The sequence below is a fragment of the Taudactylus pleione genome, unplaced genomic scaffold (genome assembly GCF_031769625.1).
Source record: "Taudactylus pleione unplaced genomic scaffold, aTauple2 ptg000117l, whole genome shotgun sequence".
NCBI classification, from domain to species: Eukaryota; Metazoa; Chordata; class Amphibia; order Anura; family Myobatrachidae; genus Taudactylus; species Taudactylus pleione.
The window spans coordinates 12,526,062-12,543,801 of NW_028284519.1; the positions used below are offsets into that span (position 1 = coordinate 12,526,062).

The window sequence follows — 17,740 nt, forward strand, 5'->3', positions numbered from 1 at the left end:
TCAACCGTTCGCTCTTTGCGGTCTGCTCACGCCTCTAGGTCTGAACGAGCGAACCAAACTTGCGGTCCTTGGCCGCTCGCATCCACTGTCATGTCCACTATTTATTAGATTAATCGAGTACATCGACCAGGGCATGAACTGCTCGCTATTCTTGGGGTTGGTTTTTCCTACCACAATTTTGCGAGCAGTTCTGACTATAAAATAACCCAGTGACGTGGTCAATGACGCTGCTGTTTTAATTATGCACACCCATAAAACGCCCGTTTTGACCTTTAAGCACGCCTGCGTTCGGATCTCCACTCCCCATTTTCAAGCACCTTCCCCCGTTACCACCCACATACGCCTCTTTCTGTCACTCAAATTATCAGGCATTCGCTATTTTGCGAGCACATGAATTTCGACCGCACTGACTGGTTCGCGCATGCGTATAACGATCCGTACGCATGCGCAGTTGGGCAAACATCGCTCGGAGCGAACGAGCGTCCGCTTACGAGCAGCTCTGAATCAGGCCCAAAATTCACAACATAGCTGAAAAAAGTTGCAAAGAGCAGTGTGATTATATGTTTTTGCAAAAGAAGCTCTAATAATGTTCTAGTAAAAATACAGAGTAGTCATATTTTCAAAAAGAAAATAGGTGCTGAGGATATTTAGCATACAAATCATAAGAAAAAAATTGGTTACGTGGAACAGTGCACTCTGGTTCTACTATTTAAAAAGTGTTCACTCTATTACTTAAATTTGTTGATATAATTAAAAAATATATGTTTCTTTTAAATAGGACCAGGGTGCACTGTTCCACGTGACCGGTCTTTTTCATGTGATATGTGTTATCATACAAGTTACTATAGTAGCACTCAGGGGCGCTGAGAGGGGGGGAGCGGGTACAAATTACCCGGGCCTGGGCTTGCTGGAGGGGCCCGGTGGGGTCCTGGGTCCGGCACCGCCTCCCTCCCTTCTACAACACAGCAGCCTGGGGCAGTCTCCTATGCCTATGGGGGGAGCGATCATGCTGATCGCACCCCCCATTGGCCGTGTGCCGGGCTCAGGGGCTCACGGCACCCCGCTCCCAGCGAAGTGGCACTGCTAAAATGTTTTTTCCTGTGTTTTTTCCTAAGGGGGCATGGCCACACCTCCAGCGATTAGGCTACGCCCCCTGTCACCTGAGCTCGGCTCTTGGCGGCCCTGGTAGCACCATATCCTCCTCCATACTGAATAAAAGATAGATATGGAGCTTGGGTCTTAAACATTTTGGTCTAGAATAAGTTGACATAAGGAGATCTGCAGTAAAATAATGATAGCTGTGTTGAGAATACAATTTTCTAAAGTGGGACACCTAAGGGCCTGATTCAGCAAAGATCGCTATTCTGCTTATACGCACGCAACGCAGTTGCTAATATCAGAGGTGATATGTAAATGTTTACAATCACATTGCGAGCACAGCCTAACATAAGGACGCCCACTTCCCATTACCCACATGGCCAACATAGTGAAACAATCGGTAACATAGAGTGACATTGGACCCATACGCACAGTTAAGGCAGGTCAGCCCTCATTCCATTCAGGAATTGCTTACTTCAGCGCACGCTATGAGGCCTAAAGCTGGGTATGGTAACGCTGTGGATAATTTATGCACGCCCCTGCAATGCCATCCCAACTCACTGGCACGCCTGCGTTCACCCGATCACACCCCTGTTACCGCCCACAAACGCCACTTCCTGTCAATCACTCTGCCATGGTTCTGCGTAGCTTCTGCTATCGCAGTCCCTATCACAGTGGCTAGTTTGCGCACACGCGCTGCGATGCTTACTCATGCACAGTACACAACAATCAGCCAATTGCATATGTATAAGCAACTGCATTTCTTGCTGAATCAGGCCCAAAATCTTTCTGCTGATATTTAGCAAATGTATGCTGCACCCAAGCCTATACTTGCTGATAACTGCTCATGTTTGCATTTAATTTGTACATTGCCTTTTAAAATACCATCATAGTATTTATGTATACGTTCATTATTTTATATAGAGATTAACTTTCACTTTTTAAAACAGGACATCATCTTGCAATGTAACTGTGTTTTGCATGCACAGAACAAGAATTTCCACTTACAGGTAAATCAATAAATATAAGTGATAAGTGTTTAGTAGGAGCCATGAAATAATAATTCACATCATGATTAGCTAAGGCGACTATAGAAACACATGTCGGAGTCATCTCACTGCCATTTTGTGGTATTAAGGTTCGTACACACGGAACAATATATTTCAACGATATGACCGATAACAATATTGTTCACATCGTTCCTTGTGTTTGCAATGAACGACCAACGGTGTGCGCTCCCGCTGGATGATAACGATATCGACCAGGCCAACCTGGACGATATCGTTATCTCTCCATAGGGTCCATGATCATTGATCGTGGGTCGTTGGTGGTTTTTTGGTGTGTGGATGAACGTTCATCCAGCACACCAGGATTTTCAAAAGGGAGATCGTTCAGCGATATCGTTATCGCTGACAATCGTTCCGTGTGTACCCAGCATTAGGGGTACTGTTATGCAAGTTTAAATTAATCATTTAACTGATGAGTGAATTAATAGTTACCAGACTTCAGTAAGAATGTGGTTGTGCTTCAGAGTTTCAGCCAGGGCAGATACACCAATTTTACTGAAATTGTTGTTAGAAAGCCTATGGAAATGAGACAAAATAAGGCACACTGTTGAGGTGTCTGCTAACAGAGAGTGACATTTTCAAAATGGTTCTCCAAAATATTTGCTCAATTATGCATTTTAATGACAAATTCTGCACAATTTGCAGTCAGAACAACACACTCTGGGCCTGATACAGCAGTGCACGTCAAGTGACGGAGAATTCCTGGGCTCTTCCTCTAAACCATGGCGGCCGGCTGCGGGACCCCATGGGTCACCGCAGCTGGCTGATGGTACGCATATTAACCAAAGCTGCGGTGGGCAACGCAGCTCGGTTAAGTAATGCACAGGAGGCGTGATGCCACCTGCTGCATTACCATATCTGCCTGCGTGCACCTTTGCAATTACAATCCTTACAGAATCAGGCCCTCTATACGATCATCTACATTAAGCTACATATTATGTGCTGTGATGTCTGTCTCTATAATGAGGTACACTAAGCACCTCAGGCAGCAATATGTAGTAAATACATTGAAATATGATAATATTAGTGCTGCAATAATGTAAAGTAAATGTTTTATCCATCTTTGATAACCATAATAAACTCACAATACAGATGGAGTATACAGTATTTGCCTTTCTAACACAGCACTTTCCTAAGTAATATCTATATAACAAGCGGGAAAGCATGTTTGTCTGATTGTCCTTTAAGCATGGCCAGAGTTTTGGACCTAGCTCCACCAAATTGGGCATGGTGGTGTAGTTAGGGTAATACACTGTCACACAATCCCTTAAATGTGGGACACCCTTCAATTACACAGGTTCTAGGGCTGACTCAAGTGGAAATTGGCAGTCTGACAAAAACCTGTGTGAAAGCTTCAAAAGTATCCTTTTAACCTCACCATCTAATGCCGCGTATCCACTAGCCGACAGTGAAGGACTGTACGATAACGATATTGTTATTGTGCAGTCGTTCATTGTACTGTGCAGTGCCCACACTGAACAATATGTCGTTCAGTGCAGGCACCCTCCCTCATCCCTGAACATGGCCAACCTGATGATATCATCAGGTTGACCGTCATGTTCGGGTGATGAGCAGTCGAAAACGACCAGTGGGAGCATGCATTGCAGGTCGTTTACAACATTTTAGTGAACGATTAATGAGCGATTGAGTCATAACGATATCGCTATCGTTCAATCACTCATTCTAATCGGTAAGTGGATACGCGGCTTTAAGCTGCATACACACTTGCCGATATTATGAATGATTCAACGATAACGATATTGTTGTATGATTTCCCTTGAACTTCCCAGTGCGAATGACGAATGATATTGGGCATACAAAGTGAACGATTTTACAAACGTTGAACGATACGATATGCAGTATAACTTCAACGACATTGGAGAAATTGGGCTGCAAGTACGGGCGATGAAAACTATCATCAATGAGCAGTGGGGGTGCGCATCGCTGGTCGTTGATGGCGTACAAACTGGCCGCTATAGTGAACGATTGAACGATAATATCGTTATCGTTCAAAATATCGACAAGTGTGTACGCAGCTTAAGCAAGTGTCAAACTTTATGATTCATGTAAGTTCATATTAAATCCAGAGTTATTTCTTTTTAAAGTGACCATATATATTAGTCAGCCCTAGGTGCTTGCATGAAAAGGCACAACTAGAACTTTGGGGACCACATAGCAAGATCTTAAAAGGCACCCCCACACAGAGCCCATTCATGTTATATGCAGCAGAGCCCACTTAGGTTCTCCCACACAGTGGTACCCCTTATACACATTATGCCACGCAGTAGTAGTGCCCCTTATACATTATGCAGCCAGCAGGTGTGGATTTGGAGCTGGGCCACCAACTAATTACAGCTTCTGCTCCGGCAGGCAGCTGCAGATATGGGCAGACAGCGCTGGCTCAATATGAATCTGGAGACAGTTGCTAGCCAATCGGAGCTCGCGGACTGGCATCCAATCAGGAGCCGCCACTGCTGATTGGCTGCTGGTCCGCCAGCTCTGACTGCCTCGTGACCGGAGGTGCTGTCTCTCCATGTTTGCCTGCCAGTGCGTCAGCTGTAATTAGGCACCAAATCAACATCGCTACCACCCGGGTCCCCCTCGACGGCCCTGACTGGACCGGTCCACCTTGTGTGCATGACTGAGTGCAGGGGGAGCAGCAGGCCACAGAGGCAGCTCGGGCACCATAGCAGCTACACCTCTTGCACCCACAGTAGTTAAGCCACTGTTTGCATGCATGTTAGCAAACAGTGGGGTCCTTTTCAGGATCAATGGGATGGGGTTATAGGTGAGCACAATGTAAGCAAATAAAGGCTTCAGGTGTACTTCAGGGTCCAGTCTTCAACCCGGGCAATGCCGGGTATCCCAGCTAGTATATAATAATGATGGATTTCTTTCCATATGAATGGAAAATGCAGATGTAAAATGCTTTATAAAACAAAAAGATGCAACTATGCATATAATGTAAGTTGCATGTATCAGCAGATGTGTGCGACTCCGCATTGTATGTCAAATGCGTCTGAATGATGAAAGCATGAGATATGCTATAAGTGATTCATTCTGCTGTTGCGATAACAATCATTATCAACCTGATATAGACAGGTATTTTATATAGAATTGAAAACTAAATAAAAAGAAGTTGTGACACTCTCCCTATAAAAAAGTAATAATATTAAGAGTCATGGGTGTGCTTGCACTTATAGTTCTACAAGCGCTAGCATACCCAAACATAATCATCAGCACAGAATTTAGCAGTAGTTATCAAGCACACACGTAAAAGTATGCCACCTGTCAGATCTGCTGCTTCCCAAAGTAAAGCAAATGTGCTGGATAACAAGGGTATGTAAATAGCAGGTGGTACAATCTGTATAAAAAAATTGCGCAATCTGCATTTATGTTATGCTATACCTATGCAGTGTTTATTGTAGATTATATAATTTATAATACCATGAGGAAGCAGAGTGGTTAAGATATCTCTTGTGTTGGCAGTATCCAGTTTTCAGTTGTACAAAGCATGTTCTGGCTGACCAGGAATCCATTCTACAAGGCCTCTGCTTCATTGTAAGTAACAACAGCATTTATAGGTAGTAATATCAGTAGTAATAACAATAGGCTGCAGCCACTGTGTTATAGAATAAGAGTGGCGGGTTAATTAATAACACTTCAAAGATGCATGTACCAAAGTTATATATACTTTAAAATCTTCAAGGTGCGGTTTATCGTAAGACTTTCTGCTAACAGCATGGCGTCGCTATCCTGGAGTTTGTTTTCATCAAGCCTGCAGGAGACAACAGTTTGGCCATAATTAAACGATTCTCAATAATTTTATTAAACATCTATAAAGGATCATCTAGAGTGTCCTGAGGTATACTAGAGACACTTGTGATAGGCACATTGGCTCAAATGTTCAAAAAAAACCACAATAAATTCTCCACATATACACAGTCTATGAATTCCTAAACTAAATTTCAATAAGTTTAATCTTGTTTGAATGTAAATGGCTACATTGTGTAGTATTTTTAAAATGTAATCCATAAGAACTGCAAACTCGAAGGATGCAATCTTATTCTGGGTACACATTGTACCATATATAATTGATATAGCTTACAAACGATACATTGTCCAGTGCATCAGTTCATGTGTACACACAATATATCTGTGAATGACATAATTCACAGATATATTGTGTTGGCCCTGAGGCACAGCAGATGCCATGGGGTCTATGTACTAAGCATTGGCAAGCAATAAAGTGGATGGTGATAAAGTACCAACCAATAATCTCCTGTCACTTTACAGGCTGTGTTTGAAAATTACAGTTAGAAGCTGATTGGTTGGTACTTTATCGCCATTAAGTTTATCTCTCTCACAGGTTTAGTACATATAGACCCCCAAGTATCTTTCTGATCTATTGTGAGCATTTGTTGTTGTGTACTGCTGACCGACCGACCAATCCATTATGCTGGCCGCAGGAACCGCTGAAATTGACATCACAACTGAGTGGGCAAATCCAAATTCCCGTCCAGTTGTGATCTATCCAGACATGTAGAGTGGCCGATTGGTAAGTATGTATGCTTACCAAATCGGTCGTTCGGTCAGCCAGCCCCTGGGTGATTAACTGTAAAATCATCCCACAATCAGTGACCTCAGCTGAGGTATTTGATCCCCAAATATGAGTAAAAGTTTCAGGCCCTGCAAAGACCAAATTTTAAGTTCAACAGGTTCTAATAATTTTACCATCTAGAGCAGGGGTGTCAAACATACAGCCCTCCAGCTGCAGTAGAACTACACATCCCAGCATGCACTGCCATGGTTTTGCTATTAGGGCATGCTAAAACTGTGGCAGGGAATGCTGGTTAAATTATTCAAACTTTTTGAAATTCAATAAAATTTGGCCTTTGCAGGGCCTTAAACTTTTACTCATATTTGGGGACGACCCTGATCTAGAGTATATAATTGTTGTGTATGAAGACATACAGTCAGGTCCATAAATATTGGGACATTGACAGAATTTTCATATTTTGGCCTCTATTCACCACCACAATGGCTTTGAAATGAAACAAACAAGATGTGCTTTAACTGCAGACTTTCAGATTTAATTTGTGGGTAATTACATCCAAATCAGGTGAAAGGTGTAGGAATTACAACGGTTTCTATATGTGCACTTTTTAAGGGGCCAAAAGTAATGGGACAAACTAAACAATCCTAAATCTAACTTTCACTTTTTAATACTTTGTTGCAAATCCTTTGCAGGCAATTACAGCCTGAAGTCTGGAACACATAGACATCACCAGACGCTGGGTTTCATCCCTGGTGATTCTCTGCCATGCCTCTACTGCAAATGTCTTCAGTTCCTGCTTGTTCTTGGGGCATTTTCCCTTCAGTTTTGTCTTCATCAAGTGAAATGCATGCTCAATCGGATTCAGGTCAGGGGACTGACTTGGCCATTGCATAACATTCCACTTTTTATGCTTAAAAAACTCTTAGGTTGCTTTTGAAGTATGCTTCGGGTCATTGTCCATCTGCACTGTGAAGCGCCGTCCAATGAGTTCTGAAGCATTTGACTGAATATGAGCATATAATATTGCCCGAAACACTTCAGAATTCATTCTGCTGCTTTTGTCAGCAGTCACATCATCAATAAATACAAGAGAACCAGTTCCATTGGCAGACATACATGCCCACGCCATGACACTACCACCTCCATGCTTCACTGATGACGTGGTATGTTTTGGATCGTGAGCAGTTCCTTCCCTTCTCCATACTCTTCTCTTCCCATCACTCTGGTACAAGTTGATCTTTGTCTCATCTGTCCATAGGATGTTGTTCCAGAACTGTAGTGGCTTTTTTAGATGTTGTTTGGCAAACTCTAATCTGGTCTTCCTGTTTTTGTGGCTCTTCAATGGTTTACATCTTGTGGTGAACCCTCTATATTCACTCTTGTGAAGTCTTCTCTTGATTGTTGACTTTGACACATATACACCTACCTCCTGGAGAGTGTTCTTGATTTGGCCAACTGTTGTGAAGGGGTTTTTCTTCAAGAGGAAAATAATTATTTTGTCATCCACCACAGTTGTTTTCCGTTCTCATCCGGGTCTTTTGGTGTTGCTAAGCTCTCCGGTGCATTCTTTCTTTTTAAGAATGTTCCAAATAGTTGATTTGGCCACACCTATTGTTTTTGCTATCTCTCTGATGGGTTTGTTTTGATTTTTCAGCCTACTGATGGCTTGCTTCACTGATAGTGACAGCTCTTTGGATCTCATATTGAGAGTCGACAGCAACTGATTCCAAATGCAAATGTCACACCTAGGATGAACTCCAGACCTTTTACCTGCTTAATTGATAATGAAATAACGAGGGAATAGCCCACACCTGTCCATGAAATAGCTTTTGAGTTGATAGTCCCATTACTTTTGGCCCCCTAAAAAGTGGGAGGCACATATAGAAACCGTTGTAATTCCTACACCGGTCACCTGATTTGGATGTAATTACCCTCAAATTAAATCTGAAAGTCTGCAGTTAAAACACATCTTGTTTGTTTCATTTCAAAGTCATTGTGGTGGTGAATAGACGTCAAAATATGAAAATTCTGTCAATGTCCCAATATTTATGCACCTGACTGTATATAATGGAAAACATTGTATATAACAATAATTACAGAGGATGATAGGCAGCCATTTCCTTATGTTATTTTGTTAGTGAAATTCCATTTGCTCAGAAAAATACTTACCAAAGTTCCTCTAATACAGTATTTTTCTCCAACATGCCAGCCAGTGCCTGTCCTCCCACACTTCCAATGTTGTTGCCCACCAAGCTGGAAATCAGCATAAAGAATAAAGTTAAAATATTGTAAACAGTATTGTGACAGCACATGGATGAAAGAAAAGGCAACAGGCAGGAGTGAGTACATATGGGATTTATTAAACACTTTAATGAATGTTATAGTACTATATTAGCTATTGCACAAATTAATCACAAGTTCTAATACTAGATGGCTAAACAGCCTGTAGAAAACACATCTTATGTCTGAGAAATACTGTAAGTAACCTTGCTAACCTCGTAGCTAGACGGGCGACATAGCAGGGAAATGTTACGGAAATCGAGTATCAATATGGAACAGGCTGTTTTGTAAAGATGTAAATTTAGATAATACAAGCTTGAAGACTCATTATCCATTGCCCTTACTGGAAATTCCATTCTGCACTTTATATGTAAATTAACATTTCATAGAATTAATAGAGTGCGACAATGACCAATTTGATCTGTGTGGTATGGTCGGGATTTCGGTGCCGGTATGAAGACCGTCAGCATCCAGCACGATGGAATGCCAACTACATACAGGTTGGGTTACTACTCTGAAAATGTAAGGCTAAATTTCATGGTCAAATGAGGAAAGAGACAAATCATTTGCTTAACAGTTTTGAAAAATGAATTAACCTCTATTTGTACTCCTTCACGATAGCACCGATTTTTGTAACTCTTGGTAAATGAATACCATTGTTACTACTGATATAATAATAAAAATAATAAGACAAGAAACGGTAGGAAATAAAAAACATTAAGGTCTCATTCATACAGTTCTGCTGAAGTGAGCTGTGCATGCCGTATGACTCTACAATGCTGATCGCATTCACAGTGCAATGAAAGTAAAGCAGGTTCTGAAATCTTCGTCCCATATCCCAGGGCAAACCGCAGATCAGAGCTCTCTCTGGGGCCCATTTATCAAAGTATATTTGAGGTATAATCCCTGAAAACACCCGTGACCTCAGGGCTTGTAAGTCAGCAATGCTAATTACTTTGTCACTCTGCTGCCCACATGGAAGGATTGTACTGTTCTAAATGCAGACAAAAAACAGCATACAATATCAAATATTTTAAAATCGGTCACAGTATGGAACTTTGCAAGCTCCTTTTATTGGGTCAGATGGCTCTTTTTAGGCTTTTGCCTTTTAAATGTAGTGGTAAGGACATGCAGACTGCACTAGTTCTTCTGTGGGGAAAGTTTGTCAGATGAAGTGATACAAATGTGGTCATTTCCCTCAATGTAAAAACTGTAACATCATCTGCTTTTCTACAATGTATAAAAATACAACTATGATACAAGTCTCTACTTTACTGTACCTGAGCCATACCATACTCTTGTTGTTTTGTAACACATCTGCAATAGCTTTTGCCCCGAGATCGCCCACTCGATTACCCCAGAGCCTGAAAATGAAGCAGTTTATTAGCAACAAGGTATATAATCTACATAAAAAAATCTCCATTTGGTTTCATGATTTCTCTTCCTTACCCTAGGTATTTTATTGATTTATGTTCACTTAGCCCTTCTGCTAATATCTGTCCACCAAATTCATTGATAAAGTTATTCCCCAGCCTAAGGAAACAAAAAGTGCATAACTAATACCACATTATATATTACCAAACTGGGACGAGCTTGTACAACATAGATGGCTATCTTTCCAATGTGCTAGAATCATTGTATGCAGAAATGAAGAGAAAAGATGTTGAAACATGAATTGAAAGAAGACGTTTATTAAATTGTTATAATGGAACAAAGATGGAATTCCAAACCTATCAAATGCAATTGTCATTTCTCTAGTGTGGTCTAGAACAAGAAGCATAAAACACAAAGGCTATAGAAGTACAAAGTGGGAGCGGTAGAGAAGACAGGGAGAGAATTGCCTTAGTAATGTCTATGGAGTACATAAAAAAATTAAATCATACAGTATATTTTTTTTTTTTTACCTCAATGACAAAAAGCTTTGATTGTGCTTCAATAGGTTTGCAATAGAATTCATGCTTTCACTAGTCAGTTCATTGTTGAATAAACTAGAAAAATCAGAAGCAGTGATTACAAATTGTAAATACTGATTACTAAAGAGCTTTGTTATACATCACATTGAATAAATAATGGTATATTTACAAAGTGTGCAACAAGTCCAACATACATGTACAGTAGCATTTTTATAGGTGCTCTATCTGCATAGCAGTCTAATTTCCAAATGTTTGTCCAAGGTAATGCCCTTAAGGTTTTAATACATACCAAATGCTTAGTATGAACCTATTTATTCTGTATATTTCAATTCTGACACAGCGAGGAGGATTTTAAAAACAAATGTAACATTTTTGTTAAACATTTTTTTTCATGCAAAAAATACATTATTATTAAAATCGGTTATCATGTATTGATGGGGATTAGAGTGTAACCATGGTCAATCTAGGCAAAACCAAGCAAGTGCATTATACAGAATAATTCACACCCTATTGTAAATTATTAATATTAGAATTCCCCTTACATTTTTGTGAACGCCATAAAAGTACTCAATCCCCAACAAAATGTTTTAATATTTTCCCAGAATTAGACTGTGACTTCTCACATCATTATAAAAGTAGTAGGCACATTATACCATATGCATTGCGTATATTAAAATATATGGAACTGCAAGATTTTGCCCTGCACCTACCCAGAACAGGAGGTGGGCACGTATGCTCCCATGCAGTTTTTCTTGATTCTGCCATTTATACTTGCTGGCTCCTGGATGGGTGGTAACCGTATGGGGTTGTTCTAATGTAAATACATGTTCTTGCAACTGCGAACACACGCAGACCGGAACAAAGAGAAAGCCGTATTATTTGCTGGTGGTCTGAGCAAAAGCAATAATGACTATGGTCGTCAGCACTAGCAAACCACTGTGATTGGCTGATTGCGTATGCTCGGGAACAGAATATGCTTTTGTTTGTGTAGTTTTTTATTATCCAAAGCAGAGAGTTGTTTCTGATGTTTTATCCAGGCTTTTTTTTCAGTTTTATTGCTGCCTAGTGGAAAATGTGCATAAGTGTAAGTGCTGTATGCCTATCTACAGATTGTAAGCTTGCGAGCAGGGCCCTCTTACCTTTATGTATGTTTTTTATGTATGTATGTCTTTTACAACCCAGTAAAATATTAATGTTGATTCAAATTGTAAAGCGCAACAGAATTTGCTGCACTAAAAATAAACTGATAATAAATAAATAAATATGCCTGCTACATATGATGCTCATTCACATCACTGCATATGGGTGGTAATATGCTTTTTTTGCATGCACTTTTTGTGTAGCATCATATTTGTAACAAATTGTGCAAGAGTCCCAATTCACTTAATTAATCTATAACGAGTACAAAGAACCCCTTTAACTAGCACCCCACTAAAGACGCTGCCTAATATTACCTTCAGTGCCCAAAGTAGAAAACTAATGACAAAACAAAATAGGCACTGCTGCTTCCACATATAAATAAATATAAAATAATGGGTAGTTGGGTACTATATTGATTAATGTAGGTAGCAACTGTAGTGGATATTTTTATTCTTCCAATCTGATTTGTATATGCTGGGTCATTTATGAATGCTTTTTTCAGTATGGGTTTAACAAGAACTAATGTTTTATTTGAGGAGTCTAGAGCTAGACTTTTTACCATTTTCACAATTTGTTGCTGATTTTACTCAACCGATGTTGGTGCTCATATAGATTTCACCCTTCGCCATGACAACTTCCTCTTTGTGTTCCAAGGCTACAGTACTTCCGGCTTGAGTTTCAAGACCAGTATGGTGGGAAACAAATGACACATACTAAGCAACTAAGAAGTTGATTTTTATTTGTGAGCTATTTTGTAGTTTGGAAGACACAATGGGCGAGGCGCACTCAAGAGTTGTCAGTGTTTCATTCTACATAGAAAGACTATAGTCCAATTGGATTGTACAACCATAGACATAAATAGTCACTTTTCTAGGATGCTTTCCACCGCCTTGAAAAATAACTATTTGAAAACACGTTGGTGGATGTGACAGAAGGCAGTAAGTCCCACTAACAGGAGGCATTAGACAACTGAGATTAAGCTACAGACTTTCAAGGAGACTTAACTACAGTATCTTTAAAGACTGATGATTGACAGTCCTGTAATACTGGCATTCTAGTAGAAGGTTTGTTACTCCCTTTTACATGCTCTTTGTCATTCTATGTTTTGTAGGCGCAATGGTTGAATATTTCATATGCAAGTTTGATTAAATACAACACAATGGCTGCATCCTGTGTTTCTACTTGTATTTCAAAGCAACCAGTACAGGAAACAGAACAAAGAAAAGAAAAATTCCAGCATTTGTACATTACAGAATCATAGGAGGTCGGATGCTCTAGAACACATTCTTATGGCGTTAATCATGATGTCAGTGCAATAACACCTCAAAAAAGCTTTCCAAAAATCGCAGAGCTCCACTATAGTAGCTTTCCTTCTATTCTTCATTGTTGCTATATTTTATGATTTATTCAACAATATTCTGACATGTTACTTTCTGGTTCTTGGTTCTGAGCCAAGGGGGCTGATTCTGAGTCAGTTAAAATCTCGGCTTTCGGGATGCCGGCTTTCAGAATGTCGGCACCAGAATCCAGACACCAGTCAGAATCCCGGCACTGGCATTCTGACGGTAAGTACTGGGGTTAGGGGGAGGGTTAGGGCTAGGCACTAGGGGAGGGTTAAGGTTAGGCACTAGGAGGGTTAGGTTTAGGTGCTAGGGGGGAGGTTAGGTTTAGGGTGCAGGGACGGAGGGTTAGGTGTAGTGTGAGGGGTAGGGCTAGTATACTTACCAACAGGTGTCGGTATGTTAACCCTGTCCGATGCCAGCATCGGAATTCTGACCGCCGGGATCCCGAGCATCGGCATCCCGTACCCAACCCGCTGCTGCGACCATGTTAGTGTCTTTTACCATAGTCATGTCTGCGACTTTATGCTAATACTAGTATCAGCCCTTCCCTGGAGTACAGCTGTGCGTCTGAATTGGGAAGGGCTGGGATCCCCACTTTGAGCGGCTGCAGTGACAACCATGAGTAGCAGAATCCAGGCATGCGCCAGCCCCATGCTAGATGCAGAATCTCTGTCAGGATATGGCCTCCAATGTACGCAATAAAGGGTCTGATTCAGAGGTGCATGCAGTGTTGAGTGGTTTTCACTCAGTTACCAAAGGAAGTCACAGAATGAATTTTGGATGCAGAGAGAAGCAATTTCTGTGGGTGTTTCTGGGAGGTAACTGACACCGGCGGCCATGTTCAGATGGATAATCTGCGCCTCAATAGGGCTGGTGCAATGTTCGATGGTGCGACAGATGGTGTGTCTTAATGCGCTGAGTGTCGGATTAGCACCACAGTGAGTTGGTGTCTCTTTATTATGTCCATCGGCCACAGCATTAGCATAAAGTTGGAGTCACGATGTGGTAAAAGGCACCTGCATTAGCATCCACCTCTGAATCTGGCCTAAGCATCTGAGTGTGAGACCATTGCTGCGTCATGCCTGCGACCCCTCATTACACGCCCATCGGACGGATTCCTTTTTCCAATAGCAGATTTCAGCCCTTCCATAGATTTTTATTTAGATTGAGATCAGGGGATGCATTTACTATGTGTCAGTTTTTTTTTTTTTTGGCAGAAACTGATGGAAAGCCGACCAAATGACCGACTTTAGAACATCAGACCAACTATTGATGACTTTACATAGACAAGTATACAAACAGGCTCGGACTGGTCCTCCAGGGAGATCCCCGATGGGCCCCTGGGATTCATAGCCACACCCACTATAGCACTGACTGTTCTCAGTAGCTACCCCCCCATGCTAAGCCACCAATGAGCTATGTTTATCTCTCCTAGAGCCACTACCTCCTCTCCATGGACTGCAGTAGGGATGGCCATCGGTATGGTTACCATCGATGGTTACAATCAATGACCAAATAGCAAATGACCATCAATAATAACCAAATATGCAATGGATGACCATCGATGGTTTCTCCAGCCGATGGTCATCCCTGTTTCTTGACTGATTGGCCCGTGGGCCAATCATAACCAGGTGGTGGGGCTTCCTAGGCATTGGGAGCGGAGCTTTGCTCCTTGTTCCGCCACGTTGTTAAAAAATATATTCAGTTATCCTGTTCCATCGATGGAAGGAAACCATCTGGTTCTCCCTCATTGATGGTAAAAACATTTGACATCAGCCATAAACCATAGATGATTATGAATCACCGATGGTCAATGGCCATCCTTATCCTGCAGTGATTTCCCTTCCCTGCACAGCTACCTACTCTCTGACACTGTGGACCTCATTCACAGTCGGTCGCAAGAGCTGATGCGCTTGCAACCGACTCGATGGTTAGTCCTGCGCATGCCCAGCGACCGCACTGCACGTGCACAAGCCCCGGAGCGACAGAGAAACTCTCGCTCCGGAGCTCGCTACCAAAGGGGCGGCTGTCGATGTTGATCGACAGCTCGCCCGTGTAGTAGGCGGGCCGGGGGGTGGTTCCCAAAATGGAGGCATTCCTTAACGAACGCCTACCGTTTTGTGGGCCGCTGCACTGACATCATCAGTGATATCAGTGGGGAGCTTCCTGCTCCATCAGAGTAGAAAGCTCTCGGGGCTTGCGGTTGCCGAGACCCAACCTTAGGGTCTCGTCGCAAGCCCCGATGGTCGCGATGGTGATCACCATCGCGACCATCAACCTTGTTGGTCGTTAAGCTGTGGGTGGTAACCCACAGCTTACTAACGGCCAGGAGGTCGCACTTCAAAAATGAAGCTGCCGCCCACATTCAGAGAGAGTGATCGCTTCTTGCGACCGCCTCTGAATGAGGGCCTGTGTGTGTGAGTCTGGCTGGCAGCTGTTGTATATCATGCTTTATCTCTCCTTCCAGTATGGACTGGAGAACAATACTCCAAATCTGCCTGTTATGGACAAGCCTAAATAGCGTCTTTTTCATCCCATTTATTTATTTTACACAGCATGTAAAAGTGGGGAGTGGGGCAGTAACCTGCTGTCAGCGGTGTTAGGACTAGGCTGTACTAATGGTAATGCTGGTGTCTGTTTAGCACACTTCCATAGGTCACTGTTACTAGCGAACTAGCACATCATTATCTTACCTTTTATAACCACTAGTTACCTATTAGACCAGCTACATGTTTCCACAGATGTGTGACTATTTCATAAAAATGCAAGAGTAGCAAAACCTCCAGAAAGATAAGACAAGTAGCTGACGAAAGTGCGTTGTAGTTAAGTGTTACACAGTGATTAAAAAAATACATTAGTTTAATGTCAATAAAATTATGGGGCAAGAACAATGGCTGTATGGCTTATCCTAGCAAAAGTTAAGTGGATAATGAAAAATTGGAAGGCAGCTCACAATGGGTTGGGTATGGGATCCCGACAGTCAGGATGCAGTCGGTCAGAATATCGACAGATTTAGGTAAGTATTCCAACCCTTACCCTCACCCTTTTTTATGGTCTACAAATTAAAGCAGGATTATAGTACAGTAACAGGAGTCACCCATGACATAGGTGCACAAAGTTACTGGTTACAAACATGAATAAATCTTTCTGTAAAACAATTACTGTAAATAACTAGCAATTAACAATGGGACATTTGGTGTCATGCATAAATACAATAGTGACTCATACATTTAATTTAAAGAAGCTGACAAATGAATAGGCCGATGAGTTATATGAATGCTGTCATGTTTCATTTAAGTCATAAGTACTTACGCAATCTTCTGGAAGTGCGGCCAGTGTAAAGCATGCTCCATAAGGCTGCCAAGACCTTTGTCAGAGATGTTATTATCTCTCAGACTGTAATGAGAGAAAGCTTTCTGTTAATTTGATTGGGCAATAACCCAGCAGTTTATCAACATAGTCAACGTTTATTTATAAATCGCTACCAAACTCTATAATGCAGAAAAGTCAGTATTACAAATCATACATAGACAAAGAAGAAGGACATATAGGGATTGCTGAGAAGATGCAGATATGTTACAGAAACCCAGCTTGTGAGAGCTTAGAATCCACAAGGAAAGGGCAGAGGTGCTGAGAGTGGTGGGGGGGATGATACTAATTACACAGGCCCAGGTTTGGTGGAGGGGGCAGTTGCCTAGGTGCCATCACACACTGGGGCCCCCCACACATGGCTACATCATTAGAACTGTGGCATATGTGAACTGGGGTTTGTTTGTGGCACACTGTGAACTGGGAACACTACAGTGCATTTAACACATTTGTAGTGCTGGGAGTATTTACACAATATACTTTTTAGTAACATCACCAGCCTACTGTATCTTATTGACAATTTTATTTGTAAAGGGCCCCCACAAGTTAGTTGCCTTGGGGCCCCCACATACGTTAACCTGGCTCTGAAAAAGAGTATTGCCAGGAAGGGGTAGTAGAAGCCATAGTAAAGAGGTGGGTTATGGGAAAGATGGTGGAAGTGGTTATTCCATATGAGAGGAGCAGCACCTGGAGAAGTTTTGGAGGGGGGTAGTGAGAAGTGGTAATCAGAGAGGAGGAGAAGCAAAGGTCAAGTGCAGATTTAAGGGCAATGTTGGGAAGAGCTACTCAAAATGAGGTCAGAGATGTATGAGGGGGAGGTGTATGGGAGGACCGAAAGTGAGAGGAGTAGCTTTACTTTTATAATGAAAGTCAGGAGCCAGCATAGGGAGGGGCAGTAAGTATGGAGGACCAGGGTGAGTAGACATGATGGAGAGTAAGACCAGATAGACATGGGGGACTGGGAAGATCTAA

The 17,740-nt window shown here is 41.8% G+C and overlaps 1 protein-coding gene across 1 annotated transcript in view; it reads right to left on the reverse strand.

The window, feature by feature from the left end:
• The window catches only part of NOD2 (nucleotide binding oligomerization domain containing 2), an 85,918-nt gene that overhangs the window by 10,754 nt on the left and 57,424 nt on the right, over nucleotides 1-17,740 (reverse strand). The window contains 7 exon segments of the mRNA XM_088471951.1: nucleotides 2,598-2,681; nucleotides 5,860-5,943; nucleotides 8,893-8,976; nucleotides 10,284-10,367; nucleotides 10,453-10,536; nucleotides 10,908-10,991; nucleotides 16,712-16,795. Coding sequence (XP_088328077.1) covers nucleotides 2,598-2,681; nucleotides 5,860-5,943; nucleotides 8,893-8,976; nucleotides 10,284-10,367; nucleotides 10,453-10,536; nucleotides 10,908-10,991; nucleotides 16,712-16,795 — 588 coding nt within the window.